Raw genomic sequence first — 27,974 nt, forward strand, 5'->3', positions numbered from 1 at the left:
AATAAGCGGTCGTGTTTGAATGATGCTGGATAATCTGGAGTGTTCCTTGAAATACACTAAAACCAAGTACACCAACAAGTAGAGCAACTTTTTGTGAACATTTCTGTTTATTTTCACTTTTCATAAAAGTAATGCTATTCTTTTTACAAGCATTTAAAAAAAATATTTCCCAAATGCATTCTAATCAGTCGAGTGCATTGGGCCACGCTCAATTTCCTATTTTCAGCTTAGTTCTTTTTTTCTTACAGCGCTCTTTTGGGTCTGCTTAGTGCTGCCAAACTTGATGAAATTTTAAGCAAACACTCACGAAAAGTAGCATTTATAGAGAAAATTTGCTGGCAACACTGGCTCACTCCAACAGGCGCTGCTTGTGGTGTTGGTGGCCACCCTTTGTTCTTTATTTGCCTTCGCTTCCCGCTCGGTTTTTTTCAGTCAAAATCTAAACGTCAAAAGACTTAGCGCGTTTGTTTTTTTGATGGCGCTTGCTAATTATTTACATGTTTCGGGATTATGTTTCAAGTGAATGACTAACTAATGTGCAAAAGAACATGTTGCCGGTAGTTGGAAGCAATTTTATATCTTAAGCGCTTTGAAAACGTTAGCGAAAGTGAAAAGATATTGATGGCGACTTTTGTTAAGCAGTTAACCTCTCATCTTGCGTGTGGATGTGTGTGCAGCCAAAATGACGAGAAATGGTCTCGCAAAATAGAAATTATGATCAAAAGTGCATTAAATTTGATCTTTTTGGCCAGTAAATGGCATAAATTTGTGTGCTTACTTGAGGCGGTGCTGGTGCTGGTAAGTTTATAGCCTAAAAAGTATTGTTGGTGCTTTAATCGAGCATCAAATTCTTCATATGACGAAGATAGGTGTTTGATTAGAAAGGGTATATTTCCCTTACAACAATATTATGATCTTGAAAAGTTATGGCAATAACACATTTAATTTAAAGGTCTTTTCCCTCGGATCTGGGCATAATTTTCAACAAAATATCTGAAGTCCTTGAATTGTAAAAAAGTGTTTAATTATCATTTAAGTGGTCATAACATTTCAAATGGTTGTGGGATCTCCAATCCATTGAAAAGACATGTTCTCTCACAAATTCTGAGATTCTGAGTCGATATGTATACGTGAAGGTGAGTCTAGGAGGTCACATTAAGAAGTTCGTTTTTCAAGAGAGGAAGGCAAAAAAGAAGATCTTTGGAAGCCAAAGTGTTAGCAAGTTTTCCCGGAAAAATCATCCCTTATAGGCGAAGTAAATAAGGGATAAGGGGGGAAGAGAGTCTCACGTACGATAAAAATCACACAGCCCAATTTTTATCCCAGCAAGAGGAGAAGAGGAAAACGGGTTCCACCGGGAAGGACAGCGGAGGCCACACAGGCATTGACGTCAATAACAAAACTCTCAAATTGCTGTGAGTGAATGTGTGCGACTACTCTTCTCCATCGGTGCTCAGCGCGGGAGCGTCGTGACGCTCTCGCATTAACACACCAGCATGGTGAGCACGACTGGCTGCAGGGAGAGGTGGACCGAAACAGAGTGGAGACGGGTGGTTGTTTTTGTTTATAATTTTCACGGTGGGACGGATGAACGCGCGCGCACCAGTTCGACGGACGTCGGTCGGAGAGCGGGCTCAACAGATTGGTGATTTTTTTGTGCTTCTCAAGCTTTTTTTTCATTTTTTATTAAAGAGCAAGGTGAAGGTGAGAGCGCAAACTGTGTTTGTGGGTGACGAGGGTGGTGTGTGAGTTTTGTTTTGTGGGAACTGTTTGGAACGCTCTCAGCTGATGATGATGGTCGAGACGAGGTACATAGTGGGTGAAATATTTGTTTTTGAATACTTATTTTAAAGTTTTGTAAGGCTATTGCAAATGTTTTTCAAACTTTATATTTGTGTTGTTGCATACAAATGGTCAAATGACGAACAGAGACTATTTATTAAAAGTTGATAAGGCTGGTACAAATATTTTTAAAAGTTTTTGTCACCCCCCCCTTCAAAATTGGCCCGAAAAATCAGGGGGCAAAAAAAATATTTTTACAATAAACTGCAAAATTTCAATGAAAATTCAAGTACAACCAACTGAAATCAAATTAAAATACATTCTCCTGCGTTTAAAATCATTTTTAGCATGTTTGGGTTTATTAAAAAATCTTATGATTTTTTGAAAATTTTCGATGCAAAATCTTTTTTTTCGATTAAAATTTTTGTTTTTGTCAGATCTTAGATTTTTTGAAAACTAATGATTGCAAAACAACTGAACTAGTGTAAAATGCATTTTAAAACACTTTTTTTATTTAATTGTGAAGACTATGGCTTGTTATTAAAATTTTTATATTTTTTTATTTTTTTGCCCCCCCCTTGACCTCGGCCAGGGCCGAGGGACAAAAACTTTTTTAAATATTTGCATCAGCCTAAGATTTGTTTTGCTTAATTTTTGACTCGAAAAATATTTCTTTGAAATTTGGAATAATGTAATAGATTTTATTTTTATTTTTTTTTTCTTAAACAGCAGTGACGATTCTTTTCCAAGTAAAATAGTCCAGACTCGATTGATCGTAGTTTCGATTATCCGGAGTTCGACTATCCAAAGTCAACTTCGGCTAATTGATGAAGTAAATTTTGGTACCCAAAAATGTATAGGTCATCGCTGAAATTTTCAAATTATTGCAGTTTTAGTGAAAAAAGTTGTTTTTCCCCGTTTCGACAATTTCTCGTTTTTGCATGCGGCGCGTAAAAAAACACTGATTTTATTTTCAAAAAATCATACCTTGGAATCTTGTTAATGAACCTCGCCCATTTTTTATATGTTACGTTAAGAGCGAGTTTTTCACCAATGTGTAACAGGTCGTATCGAGGTGCTCCGATTTGGATGAAACTTTCAGCGTTTGTTTGTCTATACATGAGATGAACTCATGTCAAATATGAGCCCTCTACGACAAAGGGAAGTGGGGTAAAACGGGCTTTGAAATTTGAGGTCAAAAAAACATAAAAAATCTTAAAATTGATCGCATTTCCGTAAAACTTCATCAATTCCTACTCTCTTAGATGCATTCGAAAGGTCTTTTGAAGCACTTCACAATGTGCCATAGACATCCAGGATTGGTTAGGCTTTTTCTCATAGCTTTTGCAAAATACTGTTAAAAATTGTTTTTTTCAAAACCTTAATATCTTTTTGCCACAGCCTCCAACACCCATACTCCCATAGGTCAAAAGATAGGTAATTTCATGGACTATAAGCCTATGGTAATCGCAGTTTTTCTCATAGTTTTTTGATTTTTCTAGAACAAACATTTTACAACGTTAGTTTTTGCCCTGTAGGCCGCCATAGCGGCACTTTTGTGTCTCAATTTTGTCATATTCGGATTCCTCGGACTATTTCACGTAAGTTAGAAGTATTGGAATTGTAAATTGGATTGGAAAAATTGTCATTTAGAATGAATTAAAATATTTTTTAACAATTTGTTGGATTAGGGGTAAAACAAGGTTTCGCCTACTTGATACAGTATTTGACGTATTGATCATAAAGTAAATAAGATCTATTTCTTTTTTCAAAAATGTTTTATTAAATTATTTTTTAAATCAAAATTACAATTCGAATACTTCTAACTTATGTGAAATTGTTTGAGGATTCCGAATATGACAAAATTGAGACCAAAAAGTGCCGTCTTCTTGGCCTACAGGGCAAAAACTAACGTTGTAAAATGTTTTTCAAGAAAAAATCGAAAAACTATGAGAAAAACTGTGATTGGCCAAAAAGTTAATACCATAGGCTTATAGTCCATGAAATTACCTATCTTTTGACCTATAGGAGTATGGGTGTTGGAGGCTGTTGCAAGAAGATATTAAGGTTTTGAAAAAATCCATTTTAAACAGTAATTTGCAAAAGCTATGAGAAAAAGCCTAACCAATCCTGGATGTCTATGGCACATTTTGAAGTGCTTTAAAAGACCTTTCGAATGCATTTATGAGAGTTGGAATTGATGAAGTTTTACGGAAATGCGAGCAATTTTAAGATTTTTTATGTTTTTTCGACCTCAAACTTCAAAGCCCGTTTTACCCCACTTCCCTTTGTCGTAGAGGGCTCATATTTGACATGAGTTCATCTCATGTATAGAAAAAAAAGGTTAAAAATTTCATCCAAATCGGAGCACCTCGATACGACCTTTAGAACAAGCCGAGCAATATTTACAAATACTGCCTCTTAAATTTATCGACGAATTCGATAGAATATTTTCAGATATAGGCTCTTTGGTTTAGACACTGTCAAAACGGCATTTGAAGTTTCCATATGGCTTTTTCATGTTAGGCTCGATTCTCGAAACTCGTGGTATTTCTGAGAATCGACGAAAATGGCAATTTTTTTGACCACCCTAACAAGGCGTAGGTCACCCTAATGACCAAACAAAAAATACGGGTCTGATAATTTAAGCCAGAGAACCCCCACTCCAATTTTAAGCCAAATCGAAGCACTTTTTTTTCTTTAACTTTTTGAGTAGTAAAAAAGAGGAAAACTGGAAAAAAATCGGTCCTTCCAAATGTGCATACCGTCTTCGGGAGAATTGTTCATGAACATGAATTTTGAATTCAAAAATGTAAAAATGCAAGTTTCCCAGAGTAATTTCCATACAAATTTCATTCACTTTGCGCCAATCGTTGGCTTATCCAATCGATCCCAAATTTTTGGAGGTTGTTCAGGACCCTAAAAGAGACCCAAAAATGTATAGCTGAAAAAAAAAACAATTTTTGATTCCACCCTATTATGTATGTATTCACCGGCTCCGTGGCTTAATGGTTGCGGCTTCTGCAAGCAGAAGGTTCAAGGATCAAATCCCGGTCGGTACCTTTGAAATTTGGAATCAGGAATTTGAACTTTGAATATGAACAAAAACGAAAATGAATCAGGTGGGATTCGAACTCACGCCTTTGGATTGGTGGTCTGGGACGCTAAGCAGTCGACCATCAGAAGGTTTACACTCTAGCAGTGAAATGATCCTTAGTGTTGAAACATGTTATCTTCTCATATTAAAGGAAGCAGCGCGAGAGCTATCATCACCTAATACCCGGGACTGAGATAAGTTGTATCAGCATTCGGCATATACAAAGTCTGATACAAATTATACTTTCCCATAATTTCGCTACCGGTTAACGGGTGTTGGATTGGACCACACACATACACACACACACACACACACCCTATTATATATGTATTCAAATCGACACAATGCCAAACTTGCTTTTCTATTTTAAATTCGTAAGTGAACAAAAAATAATCATGTTCTCCCATGTTTGAAAAAAAAAAAACACCTTATTTTCAAAGCTTTATCAAATGTCATCAAATTGTATCAAGACAGAGAGTAACTCTCATTTTAAGTGTTACGAAAGTTTTCTCTACAAGCAGTAGTGCTACTGTTCAAAATCACTTCGCAAAAAACGGAAGAAAGTTTTAGCTACCTAGAAAATGAGCGTTACTCTCTTGCTCACTGTCTTGTCTGGTAATATTATGAGATCCTTGTATACACTATTGTTTATGCTTGACCATTTTCAAAACATCATTATGATGATGGGATCACATCAGAGGGACGTATGGCGCTACTGTGCGAGGTAAAAAATCCTCCCCATCCGGCAGTGGGGGGCGTCCAAAACTCTCCAGTCGGAAGAAGGGTTAAAGGGGGGCGAGCACTCACACTCACATCTCGCTCAAGTTCATGGTGCGCGCGCGAGAGAGCGAGAGTTCATCTTGGCCGCCGGTCGACGCTTCGACGCGCGGCGCCCGTCACCGTGCTGCTCAGACACAGAGAATCGCGTGAGCCGACCGGACTATAGAGGCAAAACTGCGGAAAAATTGAAAGCGAAAATCTCATCTTGTTTTTTTTTGTTGCGTTCGTAACGTTGTTATTATTATATCATCACCGCGCGGCGACCCACAGCACTCGAATTTGTAAAACGTAATAGCGGCGGAATCGGTTTCGCGAAAAAGGTAGTCGACGCGGCAATTCCATATTGTTCTCCGGTTATTCCGACACGGAGTTTTTCCAGAAGTGGGGTAGGACATGACGGCAGCGGAGTGACGATGGCCTCAGGGGATAGTGCGTTTACTAACGCGATAAACAGATGTAATCGGCGCCGAAAGTATTGCTGTATGCTGCTGTACAGGCTGAGGAGATAATCTTTGGCTGACGGAGAATTCGCGGAACTACGGCCGGATCGAACGAACGAAAAAAAAGATGACGAGCTAAAATGGCCGTCGAGCAAAGTTCGGCTCTGGACAAGTAGTAACGAGTGCTGTAACATCGCAAAAAGTGGTGAGAAAAGGTGCCGATTCCAGCAGGACCATCATATTCGGGTAGCACATTCCGGTAACGTGGTTGAGGAAGGCAGCCAGGTCGTCAAGGTTGGGAGGAGCTTTTTGGTTGATGCGTAGATTTTGGAACCAGCACACAGACAGGCGCGCGTGGAAAACACAACAAGAAAAAAAAAACAAACAAAACGAGAGAGTGTGAGTTTGAACGGGGAGGGAAAAAAAGCTGGGCGAAGCCGCCAAGTAATCGATAATCAATACGCGAAAACCACTGCGTAGAGGTCCCCGATTAGCCGAAATAATACAATAAATACACACAACCGATGCGATAAAAGGCCAGCGTGCAAGTTATCTCCAAATTCGTCGATGTTTACGATCGCTCCGAATAGTAAATATATCTCGTCATCGTGTCTCGAAACTCGATAGTGAAAGCGTCGTCATCGGCGTCCAAGTCCTTATCAGTAACGACTCGTCTGTGCGTTCGTCCTTCTTCATCGTAACAGGTCATCAACACCCGACGACTCCCCCAGCTCAACGCACTAGTGAAACCACAAAAGCACGTAAACCTTAGTGTGTGTAGAGCGCGTGTAACGCGTGAATCGCTCGTCCTGTTTCGGCGTCCCCGAAATCTAGTTAATGCCGTGCGTCCACACCAAAGTCGTCGTCGTCTATCGATTGCGACCATTGCGCCCAAAACTGAACAGAAACGAATAAATACACAACAACCATGAATATTCGATTTGAAGCCGCGATAGCCGAGTCGAAATTCAAACCATCGTCCTGAAACTACTACTACTGACAACAAACAACAAAAGAAGTGTGTTAATAACTTTTTTCCTGTGATATTACGTAAAAGAACCGAGAGGTAGAGCAAAAGAAAGCGGCGCGGACAATTTCCGGAGCACGAAGGTGGGCCTCGAGGCTGCACACCGTAGGACGTTGAACCATCAAGCAAGTGTGACCGGCGTGAATGGTAATTGTTGTGTTTTTTAGGAAATGCGTAGTACCGCAACAACCAAGGATCGTGCGTCTCCACCCTCAGAGGACGACCACGCCGACTCCGAATGATGTTTACAGGTTTTCAGGTCGAAGGTCAATGGATTACTTATTGGTCGCCTGCGGGGTTGAGATTTGTGATAAGAGCAGTGATTGCAGGATGTGTCCACTTAAGGAAGCTCACGAAAACGAAAACGGGGGTGACCGCAATTTGGGCGCTTCTTGATTGGGGCCCAATTCAAAAAAAAAAAAAAAAAATCAAACCATCCACATTAACGACCCCCGGGTCTTTTGTGGTCTCTATTGCAAGTTTCTGCTCGAACCTAGGAGTCCGAAGGCTTGAATGGGGAGAGCACCCAAACCTCTTTCTACTTCAAGGAACCTTCCACTCCAGTGTTTGAACTGACGACCTTTGGATTGCGAGTCCAACCGCCGCCAGCAATTCCACCGTAGTAGGCTTGGTTTGGTGTGTTGTTTGTACTTATGGCATGGAGACGACTCCTACACCTGAATGACTTAACGGCCTAACAACCAAGGCCGGGACCGACATTTTACTTCCTCATCCGATGGAAGGGGCCCAATTAAAGCGGGTGTGATTCTGAAGCGAGTGATTTTAAGTCTCGGATAAGGAAAACTTCCAAAAGGGATGATTTGGTATTATTCACGCTTGGAATAATTATGGAATAATAATCAATAAAACTCAAAATAGGGTAGAGGAACCAATTTTTAACCCTGCTTCAGTTTCCGCCCACTTAACGGGTCTAGACTGTATTTAAATTAATCCATTTTATTAGAGTTTTTTTTTCGTTAAATTCAATCAAAACCTCAGGGTAAATTGAATATTTCTCTAGATATCACACAGAGCACAGTAGGCTTTGAAATTTAACGATTCTTTTTAAAATTCGTAAATAACGAAAATAAGTAAATGTCTCAAATCGATTTTTTGCAAAAAGCAGTTTTAAGATAAATGTGTTTTGAAAAAGCTTTAAAGCAAAAAACAATCGATATATTTTTTAAAAAGGGGCAGATATTTATGATCTTAAACTGCTTATTAGAGTGTAACAAAAATGACTTTTTGGCGGGCCATCAGGGGATTGTTCCGGTGGGCACCCTGAGCCCAACTCTCAAATATGAGCTTGATTGGACGTAACAGGAGTTGGAATTTGAATTTTAAATGGGATTTGACCCGTAAAAAATGATGTTTTATTTTTAAATCTAAATTTTCGAGCCATTTAGGCCACTAAAGCGTTTATTTACAACATCACTGGCGTGTAGGCCAGATCTTTGCGCATCTTTTGGTATATATAACATTGATGTTTGGAGCACTCTGGAGCTGCGTACAGCCTTTCAAAGTTTGGCATTTTTCGAAAAATCGGTCCCAATAAAAATTTGAATAACAAGCCATAGTTGAGAGTTTAAATGCAAAAAAGTGTTTAAAAATGCATTTACACTAGTTCAGTTCTTTTGCAATCATTAGTTTTCGAAAAGTAAGATTTGACAAAAACAAAAATTTTAGCGAAAAAAACTAAAAAATAACATCGAAAAAGAAACAATATTCAACCATTCAAATTTAAACTTTTTTCTACAGAGTAAAACAAATCATGGTAATATTACATCTGGGAAGGAGTACATCTTTTATGTCAGAAAAAAAAGTGTAATTCATCTCTGAAAATGTGTAATTTTACCACTTTTCTGGTGTAATGTCAACCTGAGTCGGGTGGAGAAGAATACACCTAGTTGTCAGTGTCAGCCACTTGCGAACTGTCAGTGAGAGCCGCCTTCATTTTTTGTTACTGTTCTTATTTGGTTGGAGCAGTATTGTATTTGATGGAAAATAAATTTGAAAAAGTATTTTAATTTGTAAATGTATTTTTGGACTGAGACCGTTCATTAAATGCAAAAGAGGCCAAAAATATGTAATAAACGTTTATTTATTTTTTGCTAATTTTTATTAAAAATCTGTTTAAAATGTGTTTTCATGAGATATATTTCCTTATGACCATAAATCAAACAATGTTATGTCATACATACATGTGCTTAAACTAAGACTTATTAAGTTGGTAGTAGTAGTAGTCAATGTGTTAAAATATATAAATCGTTCAGTAGAACCCGAGCTTTGAGGGAAGTGACGCAAATTCTCTGGGCGAAAATGAGAACAAAGAGGGGAAAACGGCGAGCTGGAGGTTAACACGGATAGATAGGAAGCGGAACCGTTTTCGTAAGCCACCGTTTTTTCAAAAAATCACTCTGCAAAACCGGCATCTTGGAAGAATGATTACGTCACAGCGAATTCACTTAACTTCCTCCACAGCTCGGGTTTTGAATTTTATTGCAACCAGAATGGAAAAGATGGAAAACAAAGTTCGGCAGTACCGGCGTTCACACCGACGTAGTTCCTCCGCTGTCGGGCGCGGTTCCGGATTAAAAACAGAAGAATCGCTCTCAAGAAGCAGGAAGCAGCAAAGAAAATACTAACCCCCCCCCTCGCCTGTGGAGTCACGAAGGAACAAGGCAAGGCGGTACTCTACAGTTCGGCTGAGCTGAGGAGGATCTTCAACGAGTTCAGCATCCAGTTGAAACTCAGCAAGACCCACTCAGATCAATTAAAAGGGATCGGTTTCATGTTGCTGTCATTTGTTTGAAAAAAATATTATCATTATTTTTAATGTAACTTTCATGATTCCCGGTCCAAACCTGGTCTCAGCACGGAAGAGGACCTTAAAAAAATATGTTATGAATGAAAAAAAAAAAAAATGTCAGAGAAAGTTGCATCACCTGAGTCATGCACGATCTTGAGCACTGTTTTGAAATGTGCTGCAAGAAAATTTGAATTGTCAAGAAAGGCAGATGACGACTGACTGGAAATTTATATGGGAAGAGAAATTATCTTGCACAAAAAACAAAAACAACAACAAGAAAATGAATAAGAATAAGAAGTCCTCTTCGCTTCTCCCTCCCAGATGTCAACCATCTAAAATAACACCTTCCAAATTTACACTTTTTTTTCTATGATTGTGACAGAATGCACAGAATATTTAAATAAAAAAAAATAATAAAGAAATTTTTTTCTGAGTCTTCTACCCTGTGCATGGACAGTGAAAAATTAAAAATTAATAAAGAAAAGCATTTTTGTTTGAATGTGAGAAATCACACATAAAAGGATGTAAATTTACACACATTCAGAGGTACACATTTTTTGACAAAACATCAATGTCAACATTCTCCGATGTAACCTGTTTAGTGGAGAACTGGTGTTATCGTGGTTGTTGAGGGGTGTAAGACGAAACCAGTGATGTTGATACGCAGCTATCCCAACTCAAACAGAGTGAGCGGGATGAACTGCTGGTTTGTACCAGATTGAAAAAAAGCCAAGAGGGTGCTGTGTCCTATCCCTCGCCTGCTCCAGACCAAAATACATGATAGTGCTGTCAGACCAAATCTGTCAGACCAAGACTGAAGTTAAAAGTAAACAATCTTGGTTGTAGACAGAGGTGCACAGAAATCCAGAAAAAAACAATTTGAAAGCAAATTTATTTTATCCAATTCATTAACTGGTTTTAGACTGCAAAATTATGTGTACTTCAGAAAATGATTAAATTATATGGCGCCGTGTTAACAAACAATTAATTAAGCAGTTAAAAGCTTCGGCCACTTTAATTTTTGATCGCGTTATCGGTGTTCACCTGACCAATGTTGAAATTAGTTATGCGAATTTGTGATTTATTTTGCTCTATCATTCCCTTGGAAAAAGCTGTTTTGATATGTTAACTTACACAGTTGCAAAAACTAAGCTGTTGACAGATTTTAAGTCTAAAAAGTTGATTTACAAAAAGATTGTTATGAGTCATTTTACACATTGTGTGCTATTTTGTAACAAGTCTATTGTAGAAAGATAGGACGTGTCACAAGAGAGCACACCAGCGACTATGTCCCACAAAAATTGAGGTAACATTATTTCTATAAAGGTGGAAAATAATAAGATTTTTTGATAAGGTTTTCGAGATGATTTTTATGTTTTTAGATTTGTTTTAATTAAAAAAAAAAAACAAAACAATCCGACAATTTCTAAAACTATTTTCAATCTCAACAGTAAAAAACTGTGTAAATTTGGAAGTTATAATATTGGAAGGTTGGATATTATCTAAATTACATCAAACTTTACCTCAGTTTAGGCTGAAAAAGTGGCATAACAGTGGTAAATTAACACATTTTTAGAGGTAAAACTACACCTTTATGACATATAAAATGTTCTCATTCCCAGACGTAATATTACCATGATTTTTTTTTTGCTTTGTATAAATGTTTGGTTAAGTTTTATTTTGTATTTTTCGACAACAGGCATGAAATTCAGGAAACTTATAATCACTAACGTATTTTCATAAATGCTTGTTTTTTAATCCTTTGATTGTAGGATAACTTTTACGATGAATCAAGCAATTTGTGATACATTTTGTTTTAAAAAGTTGAAAGTCAGCTAACAATTAAACACACAAATTATTCAACTTAAATTTGCCTTTCTATGCTGTGTTATTGTTATATCACGTAAGCGCTAAATTTTAAATTTTCTGCTCGAACAAAAATGTCGTGCCAAGGGGATGCAAACCCAGTACACATAGAGAGGACTGCATCTTAGCCAGCACGACCTTCAGACCGGGAATAAGAAGCGGGAAGTATGATAACCAATAGGCCACTTATTTGAGAATGTAATGTTAACATGTAATTTCATAACGAATTGCAAAATTTATTTCATTTGAAGATATATCAAATTGTAATTGTAGATGCTGTAATCAGGTCCAACGATACCTAATATTGTCTCCATTAGACCGTGTTCATTTGTTTGTATTAGCGATAGTTGATCGAACCTCTCTGACTATCACTTCCCAGCAGCTGATAATAATATTGATTATTAATCGGAAAAGCTTGAAAACTTCGTGAGCTTCACCCTCACAAACACACCCACGCTCATCGTGATGGAGGCGGTCGTACTCTACCACTATCGCCTCTTATTTTACATCCATGTTCGCGTACCCACATAGTATACGCAAAGTTGCTGGAAAATTCTCTTCCGTCGCAGCTGCCGCCTCCAGACCTGATTTCCCGACGTTTCCTGGATCTGGAGGCAATGTAAATTGCGCCTACATTCCACAATTCCACCCGGAGCAGATGTTTTTCTTCCCACACCGTGAAGATTCGAGAGGGGGTGAAGTCCCTCACCGCGTGAGGAATTGGCTCTCACCTTGGAGAAGCTTCGGAACCACCACAGGTGTTTTGCAGAGATGAACTCTCCCTCACTCTCGCTGGGCGCTTCTTGCGAGTGACTCCGAGTGATGTAAAGTGTGGAAGCTGGTGGTGGTCGCACAGTTCACAAGGTCACGGTCACTTGGTCCAGCACTCCGCACTCACTGGTGTGTGTGTGGACCAATACCAATAGCGTGAGTTTCGTGAGTGAGCTTTTCGTGAGCGCGCGCGTATTTCGTGACATTACGTTCGATTTTTCGGAGCAGCAGCAGCGTCGTAGTCGTCGAGACGTTTGAAAGATTGCTCCAAACGCGCGCGCGAGGCGCGTTAAAATAGACGCGGTCGATTCGCAGGTGTACGTGTGCCGTCCGAAGAGTGTGTTTATCCAAAAGCGGGCGTTATTTTTAACCGTGACCAGAGTGTCTCGTGGTGGCCTCGCCTCGAAGATTTTGGCCTTGACGTGAATTGGACGCCGCGGTTTTTTCGTCTCTTCGAGAAATGGAAAACAAAGAGACTGTTGCATAAAGCCATCCTCGCCGCAGCATCCACCAGGCCCCTTGGAGTTGGTCCGCGCGCGTAAGTTTTTACTTTCGCTCTCACTCAAGGAGCCTGTTGACACCAGCCTCTAACTGCCAGGAATCGATTGTGGTGGGGGTGGGTTGCGTGTTATGTACCTCCTCCCCACCCCCAGGCTGTGGGTGGAACTCTCGAGCTCCGTGAAAGCCGTCAACAGCGGAAGATCAACAGATTATGTGTGCGTCACTCGTGGCTGGTTGTCGTCGTCGTCGAAGGCCTGGTTGTTCTGGAAGTGCCAAGTTGCCCATTATTCGCGGTCGTTTCGCGTCGCGCAAATGTTCGTCAAGTGAGCCATAAAACAGGCAGAGTTCGCTCCGGTGTCAATCGATAAGCTGCGACGAAATAGGAAAAGTTTAGGGGCGAAAAATCTCTCTCTTCAAACCGAAAGGTTTTTGTTTATCCTCCGGGAATTTCGCTGCCAGCGCTCCGGAAAGCTGTGTGTGAGTGTGTTTGCGTTTGTTGACCAAAGATTTTCTCGCTATAAATCAGGTTTGTTTAAAGTCTGCCTCGCAGAGCACACCAAATGAGATTTCAATTTCGATTTCGACGCGAGTGTTCGCTTTGACCTTCACCCCCCGGGAGAACGGAGCAGGGCCACCTCCGCTCGTTCTCCAGCTGCTGCCTGGAAGAGGGGGTGTACTACTCAAACTGTGTAGCATAATAACAAGCGTGTGTGTTGGGTTGTGTACATGGAGCAATTGGTGTGTGTGCGTGTGCACTCACTCTCGCTTTCCGTTTCTGTTTTTATGCTGCCACCCGATGATGGTCGAACTTCCGTCACTGTTTCGTCACGGAAGAGGGGAGGCCTCTCATGTAGGGAGGGAAAATCCAGCAGCTGTCCAGCCTAGTGTGTGGGATAGTGTGTGACAAATTTGGGGCTAGCATAGCGGAATCAATTTGCACAAAACAGCGATCCAGCTGTGACGGAGCCTAGTATGCACGACTAATCGGAATCCGGATTGATGGATTGGTCCGAATCCAGATAAACGAAGTCGTGTGGAATAGAGATCCTAAATAGGGAGACTGGTCGAAGTGAATTTGACGTATCCAAACAGACACGAGTTTGACGTATCCAAACGAGCATTTGCCTTTACGCCCAGCAAAACTTATCAGTGTTGCCAAGCTCAAAACATGCGTTGCCAGATCGATTTAGCCAGCTTAGACCAGTCTCCCTATTTAGGGTCTCTAGTGTGGAATACCATATGGTGGAAAGATATTGCTGAAGATATTCCATGGCGTGGAGAAGCCTGGTACTTTTTCAAAGAGTTCTTCCGCAACAGGTGTCAATTTGAAGAAAAAAACGTTGATTTAAAATACATCAAAACTTTACGATTGCACAATTTGCTCTTCAAATATGTTTATAAGATCATTTTGTTTGATATGACTTTGTTCCAGAAACTACGGAGTTATCGAAAGCACTCACAAATCAACAATACTGGTTAACAGTTACATTTTTCGCACTTATGCTCACCACATTTCCACAAACAGGAAACACGAACATCGTGCTTCTTGAAGTGTGTGTGACATCGAAAGTGTATTACAACTTTATAACAGAGTGGCCACCAGACTTCGATTTTCATATTCCTGGTTTTTTTTTCCGACACCAAATGGATCTTTGCCGGAAAGTTTTTACATCAAAAAACAATGATAAAATTAACAATGTTTTTTGCCTTCCTCACCTCACTGAGGCAAGGCTATAAAATCACTCAGAAATTGAACTTTTTAAATAAGCCTCCAAGATATACCTTTACGTATACATAGAATCAAATTCTGAGCAAATGTCTGTGCGTGTGGATGGACGTAGATTTTTTTTTCTCACTCACTTTTCTCGGAACTGGCTCGACCGATTTTGTCCGGATCTTTGTTTTTGGATTCATCTTCAGGTTCTTTAAGTCTTTTTTAAATTTCATCCGGTTTGGTGCAGTACATTAAAAGTTATGTTCGAAAAACTGTTTTGGTTGATAATAAAAAGGGTCATTATTTACATAATTTGAAAGCTCCGGCGAAAGGCTGTCGGAACTTTCCGCTCAGTGCACGCACACTGCAGTGCTTTCAAATCGTTCAATAAATTTATCATAGATGGCAGCACTCAGATGTATAGTGTCTTTACTAAGTAAGCGTTAGCCAAAACTTTCGTAGTGTGTGGTTGCAAGGCCTTTAGGAGGAAGGCAGCAACCACCTTCTGGTGGATTAAGTAACGTTTTTATTAGAAAAGATTTAAAACAAACCAATACAACAAATTTATTACAACATTTCTTCTAATACTTTACAATTATTTAATTGAAAAAAAAAGCTCGTTTGAATTCAAGATGATTTTTTTTCGAAATTGGCTACTGATTTGAATGTGTTTATTATATATATATTATTATTTTTTCATTAATGGGCGACATGAAAAATTTAAAATTTTGGCTTGATTCTTCAGTTAAAAATAAGTTACTGTGCCAATTTTGAGCCAAATCGGTTAGGGTTCGCTATTGACATTTGAAGTTTGTATGGGAAAAATCGAAAAAATGTATGGGGAAAAGCAAAAATTTCAAAATTCCACCAAAAGGTGGCGTTAAATGTGTCGGATCATTGTCAAGTGTGAGATTCTTATGTAAAATTTTATGACAAACAACTTTGTCGAAGACCGCAAAACGATCCGAGTTAACCCTGACGAGTTATTAGCGATTTAAAGAAGACGTTTTTGTATGATTTTTTTTCACCTACTTTAACGGTCTATAGCGACCCTTAAACCTTAACCGATTTGGCTCAAAATTGGCACAGTTACTTATTTTTACCTAAAGAACCGAACCAGAGGGTATCCCTGATGACGATTTTTTTATTGTTACCCTACTTTCCATATAAAAGTGCTACAAAAAATTCAAAAATCGGTACTTTGAAATCGATCTAGGCAAAATAAACCTTTGTGGATGTTTTAAATGATTGAAAATGCTATATTTTGAATTAAAAAACAGCATGGTATAAATGATCATTTTTTTCAAAAATGTCTTGAATAAAGCCAAACTTGATTGATTGATTCTCAAATCAATCACATTTAAAAACAACTGGAATCCAAAGTTTGTATCCATCTTGAATCCACCTAAAACAAATTGTGAGTAGTATAGAAAACTTTTATTGGCAGTAGAGCTTTGAAAATATTTTATTTCAAAAATGACAAATAAATTCCTATATATTTTAATTTTCATTAAATTTGTTAAATAAAGATGAGGAGAGTGCGTTGAGCATCGGGCGAGAGCGGACGTCTGGCAACATCGGTCTCGGGTCGTAGTGGTTTTTGCAAAAAAAAATCGGTTTTATGTTGATTTTTAAGTGTGAAAATGTGTTGTGATAAAGGAGCATTTTTTTCTGGTGTGAAAAGTGTGAAAGTGCATCTTTATCAGAGAAGTTGTAATTTTTTTTCTCGAGGAATCACGAATGCTTCAAGCAACGCAGACCACGGCGGTTTTACCGCCTTGCCCGGATTTCTGGCTAGTTTCTGGGGGCTGAGTAAAAGCAGGTGATCTGTGAACGGGGCTAAGTTTTTTTTATTTAGGAAGAGATAGTGATCATTGTGAAAATACAGCTGCAAAATGTTGTAATTTTGTGAAAACCACGCAATTGTTCAAGATGGCGGGCGCGTCGCGGAAAGAATCGAACGGCAAGGCGAGAAAAAGAGCGTGAGAGTGATTTAGAAGAGAAGAAGAGCGGGCGAATTTTGAAAAAAAGATTTAAGAGAGCGCTTTGGAAGAGAAGAGCGGGAGAACAAGAACAAATTAGTATATATATATTTGTCTATAGAGGTGTGGTGTTGGGAAGAGTCGGCGATTCTCCGAGTGGTTCTGTGGGGACGAAGAGCAGAAAGAGGAAGCAAGAGAGAACGGTTGTGAGAGTGCCCCTGGAATGACGTCTGATCGAGAAAATGACGAGGAAATTAAACAAATTGTATTCTTTTTGAGAGGGGAAAGTGAGACATGAAAAAGTGTTGAAAAATGAAACAGAGAAGAAATGCCAGCTCAAGAGTCTTTGAACATGAATCGCTTCATTGATCAAAGCCAACAAACATCGACGCAAGAGGATCCCTAAAATTTGGTGAGCTCGTTCTATGTTGTGTGTGTGTGCAAATGCGTGTTTGAATGAGAGTGGATAGTGTGCCACGAACTATAATTTCTATGCATTTTCTTTCAGGATAACGTAAATGACAAATATTTTCTTTTTATTAGTACACTGCCCCTGATCGCATAAATGTCCCATATGCATTTTCATCGCTTTTGAGTTATTGATGCAGTTTGGTTCAAAATCGTGTGCTCTTTCGAAAGAGCCTATAACATCCAGTACTTTGTTCTAGAAATCAGGAGAAAATCAATTTTTTCGCGAAAACTTAACACGTAGCCTAATGTATGGGACAAACTTCAAATGCGTTTTTCTCAGCATGCTGTTTTTGCATATGGGACATTTATGCGAACATGGGCAGTACAGTTTTTTACGCGTCGGTTAAACTTTAGGATTTGAACGATCAATTCGATCTTTTTTTTTAAATATAAATATGCTGATTAATCCCATTACACAAAAAATAATTAAATTCTAACTAATTAAATGCTTTTTAAATCGGTCGTTTTAATTTAAATTCTAACTCTCGCATTTAAATAAAACAAATGAATAAATAAATATTTGATGTTCACTCCGCATTGCTGTAAGAGTTTAAATTCAAGATTCTAATTATGCGTTAAATCATTTTTAACCTCGAATTTCGCTTAAACACACAATAATTTATAGAAAAATATATAAACTTCGCTTTACTCTTACAGTCAATAGCTTGAGTTTAACAGCAGACTTGTTAAAACTGTGTTTAATCGGCATTGTTTTTACCTGAGGAAATGGTTGGTTTGGTATTACTACAGACAATTTAATCATGCACGGCATCGTCGCGTTGTATCTGCCGTGACTTTAAATCGAATATATATAAATCATGCATCTTTTCTACTGTACAATCATCTGTATAAGTTTAATAATCAAAAAACTAAATCTACTTGACTCGCCCGCAATACCTTTCGGGGTATATCCTAGGGTTCTACCTCTCCTACTAACATTGAGTCCAAAACCTCCCTACAAACATCTATACCACTAAGGTGACGTAGGGGTCCCTGCGCACTTTAGATAGGTGTTTACTAACATTCCTTCATTTCCCCGAGGATAGCTTGGACCCGGCGTGGACCCCCTTATGCCCTGGGCTGTATTACACACTCATCAAAAGATGAAGACATGGTATCTCCCGTGTTGGATTATTGTTCCGGATGAGGGTCTAACACAACCACACCAAACAGTGGGATAAGCGTTGTGGAGCCTTCCGGTGGTGGGGCGTCCTCCAAATGCTAATGCTAATGCTAATTTGTTAAATAAAGATTGTCTACTGTCACACAATTATCAATCATCCACCAGCCTAGACCAGACCGTGAAATATATATATATTTTTTTTTACAAAAATATTGTGATCTAATAGTTGAATCTTGCAACATTTTTGCTTTTTTTATGTAATTTTTTTTAACCAATTGAAAAAACTGTTTGGAAATTCTTTTTTTTTTCTTACGACGACGATGTCAGAAAAAATGCAATTTCAAAAACTTCTCCTGACCATGTATTAGACAGTTTTATAGTTTTAAATAACTTTATTTACTTTTTAAAAACATGCAATTTTTGTCATTTGGCTCGCAAGCTTATCCCACCGGCAGTCGCGTAAGTGTACTTTATACACGGTTTGTAAGGGCACTTGAAAGGTGAAAACACGCGACTTCCCGAAGGTTATGTGAACTTCAAACTTGACCCGCCACTTAAAAACTTTGAGCACCCCTGCTGTAAAGCTTTATTTCCGCATGTTTTTTTTTTTCAACTTGATTTGTCAGACCATACCTAAGACCATACTCTCTTAAACTGGTCACAGATGCAAATAAATAAATCTTATTTGGATTATGGATTCATTTTACTCACTGTCCAAACACTTTGATAAAAAAATACTTCTTAACAAAAAAAATATCGAAGATAATTTTTTTAAAAAAGTAAGAGCGATACAATTAGAAAAGTTATACATTTACCTGTATACAGTTTTGTTGCAAAATATTAATCTGGGCCAAGATCAGATCAGTTTTTAGTAAATTTAAAGTTTCCCGGGAATTCCCGGAATATTTGTTGAAAATTTCTCGTTTTCCGGGAAATTTGTAACCCCGGAAAATTGGATGCTCTAAAAATAATGTATTTTTTTTAAATATTCGATGTTTAGTATCGCAAAAAGTTTTTTTCGCCGAAATTTTTGTTTTCTTCAAATCTAATTTTTTTTTTGAAAACTAATGATTGCAAAACAACTGAACTTTTGTAAAATGCATTTTAAAACACTTTTTGCATATTCAAATGTCGAGATTATGGCTTGTTATTTAAATTTGTATACATTTTTTTATTTTTTTGCTGTCCATCTTTGTCCATCCAATTCTCTACGAGATTCTTGTTTTGATCCGTCCTTTGGTTAGTGAGTTGATAGGTATTTCTGGTTTTATTTTTATATTTTAGAAACAAAAAGCTTAGATTTGCGACTACCATTTGAAAAGGGTCAAGGTTAAGGTTTTAAGAAATATTATGAGAACAATAATGGATTTAAAATATAAATATTTTTCCCCCGAAAAGTCCTAATCTTTTTAAGATTCCTGGAAAAACACACACACATAATCTAAAAAAATAGAAGAGATTTTTACCCACACAGCTAAAAAAGTAGTAATCCAGCTGCATGTAAAAGGCCTGGGTTTAAAATAAATATTGCATTATTTTATGCAATTTTATGTGATTTTACACCTTGAAATATGTAGCCCATCAGTATGTCAAGCTCATATATGCTTTCATCCTTACAGCTTTTCATCGGTCTGATGGCCGAGTGGGCTAAGGCGCCAGTCCTTACTGTTGGTGCTGGGTTTGAATCCCGTCGGTTGCAACTTTTTTTTTGTGTTTGCAAAAATTGTACATGCAGTGTGTAATATTAAGTGTTTATTTTGACGAAGGTGATGTTTTACCATCGGATTTTTTGCTGTGCACACTATTCTAGATAATTACTGTAATTGACGTTGCGCAAACACCTCTCAATCTGTGCCCACGTGTCACCCTGGAACCCTTATTTTTGCCATCGCCCAGAGACCCGGATTCCAATTGCAATATCGTGTGTTGATAGCGCTCTGATACGCTTTGCCGCATGATGGCGATTCCCAAATTGGGAAGCGTCGTGATTCTTGCGCTTGTCGTGAGCACCTCACCCACGTCACTGCGCGCTAATTTGAGCATTATTTAATTTGGACCAATTTTCGCATGCACATGACCAAGCAAGCAACAGCAAGCATGTTGTGGGGAGTCCAGCTTCTCGGAGATACACTCTCCTTCGCAGCAAGTCAACAAGTTTCTTTGTAAACTTGTTACCTTGGAGGCTCAAGGCAGCCTCACTAAAAAACGGTCAAGTTGCTCGAGGAAACTTCTCGACCTCAACAGCGTTTGACACACAAAGAGACTGAGGGGCATGTGGCTCTCCTTTAGTACACATTCTAGCCCTGTCCAGCATAATGATTTAGTGTGGAGTAGTATCACTCCAAAAATGAAATTCCTTCCTTTGGGTTGGGATCCCTTTCGTCCAGATTCCGGAGCCGGACTCCTGTTGCCAAGGATTGGGTGTGTGTGCGTCTTATTACATTAATAACGATCGCAAACAGGGATTCGCTCTCCGAAACAGAGTGGGGAGCATCTCGTAAAATTAATTAATTTATTTGCCTTTTTCCAGCTGTTTGTGGTGGTAATTTGGGAGGGTGGATGAGGGGGGTTTGGGTGGGGATATTTCACCCGCACACAAATACGAATAAAACGTGGCGCCAAAGAAAAAAACGTCGTAATTCGGAGGATCCGCCGGGGAAAAGCCTGGGAGTTCAAGGAGCGAAGAGCCGAAAGACTGGCGTTTGTGTGTTGTTTTTTGCTTTTTTTTATCTGAGGCGGTATTTTGGCTAAATTTAGCTTTATTACGGCTTTTGTGGGGCCGAAGTGTGTGTGTGTGTGTTCAAAAGGGATGATGTTGATTTTTTTTGTTTTTGTTTGATGCCAGTATACCAATCGATACGGATGTTAAGATCAAACCATTTCTTGGAAATGATTGGTCTTCATATCTATACTCGTATAAGGGCATTCTAATTTGTTTTAAATAGTTTTGTCTCTTGATGGGAACAATAAAATGGGAATTTAAAGCTCTTTTTTAATTTTCAGGCAAAAGGTAACAAAAAATTGTTTAGAAATAACAGATTGCAAGTTTCAAAAAGCTATAAGTGAATTCAAATCAAGCTTAGAGCTTAGAGGCAATCTTCGAGATTTTGTTTGTTTTTTGCCCGAGAATTTCTGCTTTACATATTACATATAAAAAATAGGGCAAAATATCGATTTACGAAAATCTAGAGAAGTGCCAATCACAATGTTGCCGGAAGCAAACACCAAAGAAATGTTTGGGACGACCTCAATCATTTATTGAATTAGTGCAGTGCGGCACTCGCCTTCGTTTATCCAAAATTTAGCCCTGTTACGAAATCGAATTAACTAATTCTCCCCTTCCAGACGATGGACTTTACGCCGCTGCCGTCCGAGCTGGAGGAGCTGATCCTGTGCAGCTGCTGCCACCTGCCGTTCAACGACACGGACGCGGTGCCGAAGCTGTTCTCCTGCCGGCACTACTTCTGCCTCAAGTGCGTCCAGCAGGTGCTGATGAAGGGCAGCGAGCTGTACTGCGTGCACTGCTGGAAGCGCACCGAGCTGAGCGGGCTGGCCGACATGAAGCCGGAGAACCTGCCGACGCACAACGCGATCCTGTACCTGTCGCAGAACCTGAGCATGATCTCGAGCAGCGGCAGTCCGGCCGCAAGTGGGGCCCCGTCAACGGCGGCGGTTGGGGCGGGGGGGAGTGTTGGTGGGGTGAGTGGAAACGGGACGAAGAAACCGCCCGACAAGAGTGGCACGAACGGGACGGCCACCACGGCGTCGTCGTCGGTCGGCAGTAGTGTAACGACTAGTGTAACAAGTGCGGTTAGCGGCAGTGCGGCGAGCAATGGCAGTGCGAACGGGAATGGTATCGGGATTGGGGGTGGTAATGGCGGTGGTAATACGGGTGGAGCGATCGGTTCGGGAAAGTATAGAAGTAAGGGCGAAAACTGTCTAACGCACGCGATGCCAAACGCGCTGTGGTGCCTCAAGTGTAACGTGCTGCTGTGTCGGGCGTGTGCCAGCACCGAGGAGCACCGGAATCACACGGTGAAGACGCAGGCCGAGGCGCGGGACCAGATCCGGTCGGATATTGCGTCGGACTTGCTGCTGATGCAGAAATCGTTGTCCGAGCTGCAGCACTTTGTGTTTAAGCAGCGTGATTTTCTGCTCAAGATTCTGGAGGCGTGCACGGCGCTCAAGACGCAGGTCGAAACGGAACTGATCAACCATCTGCCCACGTTCGAGGTGGCGGAAATACGAAGTAATCTTACCAAAGCAAAGCTGTTTCTCAGCATGCTGGAGCAGCAATCGCCGGCGGAGGCGTACAAGCTGTACGCGAACTTGAATATCGAGAAGCAACGTCTACAGTCCAAGTACCAGGAGATGTACCTGCAGTGCAAGCTGGACGATTTGATCCAGCATTACGGCGTACTGTTTGACTTTGAGCTGATCAAGCAGGCTCTCTCGAATCTGAACACGATCGATCCGATTTCGTTCGGGAACGGTACAATCGGTGGTGGTCTCGGAGTGACCGCCAGTGGCGCCACCATCAACGGACATCACAACTCGATCCTGCTTCTGGCCAACTACTGCATCTCGCAGCTGTACTCCCGGCACATCCTGACCACAAAGCATCACCAGCAACAACAGCAACAACATCACCATCATCAGCAGCATATGGACCACAGCCTCAGCTACTCGCAGTCAAGCGCCGTGGTTCCACACTCCCCCAATCACGGCGGTCTGCTCGGAGGACCACCCGGAATGCCACAACCTCCGCAGCACTCCGGTAGCTACGCCAGTCAATTGAACGATATGGCCATCATCATCGCGCCTCCCCTGCACCAATCGGGCAGCCGAACCGACGGGTCCAACTCGGCGCGAACGTCCGGCTCCGGGTCGGCCTATCTCAGCGAGATTCTCAACGGAAGCGCCATGCAGCATCTGCATCAACATTCCGGATCTTCCCAGCACCAGCCGTTGACGCCGCCGGGCCACCCGCTGTCGTCGTCTTCTTCCAGCGTGGTTTCGCTAGTTCCTTCCTCGGCCCAGCAGCAGGTCCAGAAGCAGGTACAGGCCGCGGTCGGTTCGCTGCTGTGCAACCCGTCCGTGCACGTGTACCCGATCTACTACTTCAACATCGAAATCAACGGGCAACCGTTCGGGCGGGTCCTGATCGAGGTGCGCAACGACGTCGCCCCCAAGATGGCCAAGAACTTTGGCGCGCTTGCCAGCGGCGATCTCGGCTTCGGCTACAAGGGCTGCAGCATCTTTCAGTGCTGGGAGAACGAGAGCATCATCACGGGCGACTTTGAGCTGAACAACGGACGCGGCGGCCGGTCCGTGTTCGAGGAGGGCTTCTTCATGCCGGACGACACCAAGATCCTGGCGATCCGCGGCTCTGTGGGGATGCGGCGCAGCCAGAAGCGCCACGACAACATGGGCCTCGTCGGGTCCCAGTTCCGGATCATACTGCGCGAGATGCGCGGCTTCACCGGGATCTTCGCGTTCGTCGTCGAGGGACTCGAGCTGGTCGAAAAGATCAGCCAGGCTGGCGACTCGGCCGGGAAGCCGCAGAGCAGCGTCATGATCGTCAACTGCGGCAAGTGGCAGTAGGGTGGTTGGTTTGGTTGGGGTGAGAGAAATACGTATCTGGATAGCCGGCTGTTGATAGTTTTTATCTTTTACACTTGTTTCGGTATTAGAGCGGCTTTTGTTAGCGCAGGGTGTGTTACAATTTTATTAGACTATTTTGTAGGTTAATGGCGGTGCGGAAGCTGCGGACTATTGAGTGGTTGCACTAAGCACTTACTAAGAGAGAAATTCGAAATAGAGCAAAATGAGAGGTCATTGATTGAGTTCCGAGTTTTTCTGGAGTAGATTCAATCTCACTAAAACATTCGCAAATAAAAAGTCAAACGTAGCCTCATGTGCTGTCACATTTTTTAACAGGATAATGTTTGTAAACAATGTGTAAACAATCAAATCTAGTGACACCTAAGGTGGTAATAGACTACGCCAAACAAACAAACTCGCACTTTTTGACGTTTTGTCTTATTTGTTTGCCTGCATACATTTTGCCTTGCCTGCGAGTTTGTCGCAAACAAGTTTGCGAATTTGGCAAACGGTCAAACACGAAAAGTGCGAGTTTGTTTTTTTTTGTCACAGTCTAATGCCTCCTTCAGAAGAAAATGGAATTATTTATGAAAATAACTCTTGGATGATCAGTTGCACTCATTAGTCCGCACTTTCAGCGCACTCGCGTCACTTTATATAGGAAAAAAATGCATTTCTCGCAAAAACGTAGCTGTTGAACTTTTAAGTGAAATATTTTACTAGTGTCTAGTTGAAAAAAAAAACACGTCGAACGGGGATTGGAAAACCAAATATAGTGACGGATCAAATCCGCCCGATATAAAATGCAAAAAATCTGAAAAAAAACTTAGAATTTTATCAGCGAAAAAAAAAAATATGCTGAAACTTACTTAAGGGAAACGGTACACGACTGTAGGGTTTAAGGCATCGCGAGTAACGACTTTCGGAAAACGGATCGAAATTAAGCTAATATTTATCATCGTCTAGTTGTAAACAGTCCAAGTCCCTAATCACATCTTATAAAGAGAGAAAAAAAACGACGAAAGGCGAAAACCAGTACAGGGTGACACAGTTTTTCATTTAACCTAGTTACCAAAATTTCCTAGCAGCGAAGCAAAACGAAGGATCTTTTTAGACGGATAGAAAAAGAGAGAGAGAGATGATAAAAGGACAAACGAAAGTGGAACAAAATCTTGATACAACACTAACCTATTCCACCGATCAATATGAGAAGAGAGAAAGGAAGAGAAACCCGATTTCGTTTTACTACTACTATCCGTGATTTCAGGTACGATTCAGCGATTCGCAAAGCGAGCGTAGTTTTTAAGGGGAAACGTGCGAAATAAACAAAAAATATATATGATTCGGCATAGTCGAAAACGCGAGCAACTTTTATGGAAAGCGAAATAAACACACACTCTCACTGTATAACTTGTAATGAAGCATGTAAAACGTATATGAAATGGTAATCCAACATTTAAAAAAACCCAAGAAACAAAATCAGATGGAAAAGAAAGTACAATAACAAGTGAAATCGTTATTCACGCGGAATGTTGTCGAGAAACGGGATAAATCTAGCAAATAATGTAAGTCTATTTAAACAAAAAAAAAAAACCAGGAACAAAAAAAAGTGGTGAAAGTACACAGAGTCTATTTTACTGAACGGTAGCCGATCGAAGAAAAACAAGAAAATGCAAAAAAAGATAGTAAAATGTGTTAGTGTTGCTAATATATCTATTTATATATGCAGAACGCGTAAACCAGCAAGATGAGTGTAGCGAAAAAAACAAGCTGAGACCCCCCTCTAATCTTATGCGAAAGATAGGAAACACTTGACACCTGTTTGACAGCCGTCAGCGTTGGATATCGACGAAAGATCATCGAATGATTTTTGAGAGAATTTCGAGAGAAATGCAGATCTCACTAATACATTCACGCGTGAAACGTCAAACGCTCTCAAAATGAAGTTTTAAGATGATTCCATCGCTGATAAACCTACACAAACATCACACACACCTACACAAGTTCCCGAATTATATCGTTAGGAATAGTTTATGAACGCGAAAGAAGAGACTGAATGTTTTCGAAAACGATGAAAGCTAAACTAGGCATAGCAACACGTTGCATTACGAAATATCGCAGAACAGAGTAAAAACAATAGTTAAACATCATAAAAAAACATCGGAGCGAAAAATACAGAACGAGCAGTTTCGGACCACACGAATACATAGAACAAGCGGAACTACAAACTTCACACAAACACACCGACATAAAATAACCAAAACAATCGAAAAACGGACTTTTGGCCAGCGTTAAACAAGGCATCGGAAAATACTTCGAAAATGTATAAAAATACACAAAACGGGTTTGCGAAAAAAAAAAACAAAATAGTCTAACAAGAAATCGAACTAACTTCAAATTGCTCCAGTAAAACTGGCAATACTGCGCGCAGTCGAAATCACTAGCTAAAATGGCAGTTTCAACCACGTCAAAACAGAATTTGCGCAGCAAAGTAGAAGGGAAAGGTAGTGTGGTCTGAGACTGAAAACCCCGGGCTTACTTTGCGCGTGTCTACCGACTTTTGGTTTTGAACAACAATCACTAGAGTTCTGGCAACACAGTAGAGGATCTTAGATCCGCTTGCTACACACACATGACGTCATGATGGAATGAAACGTAAGGCCTTTCAAATTGGTACAAGATCGAGATAATCAAGCGGAATGATTTCGGGAAAAATTTATTAAACCTCTATCGATATAAATCCACGTGTAACACTTAACAAATCGTTCGAACAAGCAAAAAAGTAAAATAAAACTCAATTACAGAAGAAGATGAAATAAAAATGTAATCGTCGTTAGTAGTCGTCGTCAGCAGTGAAATAACTATGTTATCAAAGAGCTAACAGTACAGAGCAAACGTAAGATCGACGTAAATTAAACAACAAAATAGAGCAAAATTATAATATCCAGCATGCTTACCAATCGATGTTGTATCTCTAATTGTATCTTACGAGTGCGTGCACGCACGACTAATAAAATTAGCCGAGAGCAAAAGTATAACCAACCAATTTAACGAGCAAAAAAAAACCACAAACAAGCCATCAAATGTTTACGTAACGCTGTAGTTTTAAACTATTACGAAATGAAAAAGAGTAAAATTGCAATTCTATCAATTACCAACAGCACACCATTTGGAAATAAAATAATCAGCTAAACACTCACACACACACATACGAAACCGTAAATGCACATAAAACACACTTACACGTTAAAAACAAGTGAACAAAAAAGGAACGCAAACTGTACCTGGTGTTAGAGAGCAAGATTAAAACAGAACAACAAAAACATATTAACAAATAGTACACATAAAATAACGGATTGTAACGATTGCGCGAAAAAAAAACCAAACATAAAAATCGAGAGAGAGAAAAGAAACGATAGATATATTTTTGTCTCCAACTTCGGAACTGCAGCGAATGTATAAGAAAAAAATAGCAACCTCTCTATTAAGATGAACGTGAAACCCCAAATCGAACACGAAACCCTGCAGACCTATTGCACCTCGGAACCGGCTCTTTCATAAAAAAGGTTATCAAGTACCAACGTATCCACAATTCCTACTCGGTTCAAATGTTAAAATCACACTAAAAGAAACCAAAATTCACAACCAGAACGGAAAAAAATAAATATAAATGACGAACGGAACAAACCAAAAAATATGCAAATGTTAGCAAAACAGAACTACCATTACAATCTACCTATATCTACTATCGGTGAGCGAAAAAAAAAATGAACAAGAAGCGAACATAAAGCGAATATATAAAAATTCCACGGAATGGAAGCGGACCGGATCGTATAGCGAAAAAAAAAAAACACACACACCCAACAAAAATGAAAAGTTTCACGACAAAACTAATGATGCAATAAACAGAAGAAAAGGACCCCGGGGAGGTGTTTCATTGAATGGGGCAGAAAAGAAAACAAAAAAAAAAGTTCCAAACAACTTCCAACAAGTTACGTACTTAGGCT

General features: G+C 40.0%; 2 protein-coding genes across 5 annotated transcripts in view; one reads left to right on the forward strand and one right to left on the reverse strand.

Annotated features, from left to right (window-relative positions):
• The window catches only part of LOC120432201 (nuclear protein localization protein 4 homolog), a 56,022-nt gene that overhangs the window by 17,118 nt on the left and 10,930 nt on the right, over positions 1 to 27,974 (reverse strand). The gene's annotated exons all lie outside the window — the stretch shown is intronic.
• Positions 5,786 to 27,886, forward strand: LOC120432200 (uncharacterized). Of its 4 annotated transcripts, none has more exons than XM_039597353.2 (2): positions 5,786 to 7,273; positions 21,709 to 27,886. In XM_039597353.2, exons 1-2 carry the CDS (start codon positions 7,271 to 7,273, stop codon positions 23,965 to 23,967), a joined length of 2,262 nt encoding a protein of 753 aa, XP_039453287.1. In that variant the 5' UTR covers positions 5,786 to 7,270; the 3' UTR covers positions 23,968 to 27,886. The 4 variants fall into 4 exon arrangements, with proteins under 4 accessions (XP_039453287.1, XP_039453289.1, XP_039453290.1 ...); XM_039597355.2 differs by lacking the exon at positions 5,786 to 7,273 and adding an exon at positions 12,233 to 13,110; XM_039597356.2 differs by lacking the exon at positions 5,786 to 7,273 and adding an exon at positions 13,270 to 13,599.

This window comes from Culex pipiens, chromosome 3 (genome assembly GCF_016801865.2).
Source record: "Culex pipiens pallens isolate TS chromosome 3, TS_CPP_V2, whole genome shotgun sequence".
NCBI classification, from domain to species: domain Eukaryota; kingdom Metazoa; phylum Arthropoda; class Insecta; order Diptera; family Culicidae; genus Culex; species Culex pipiens.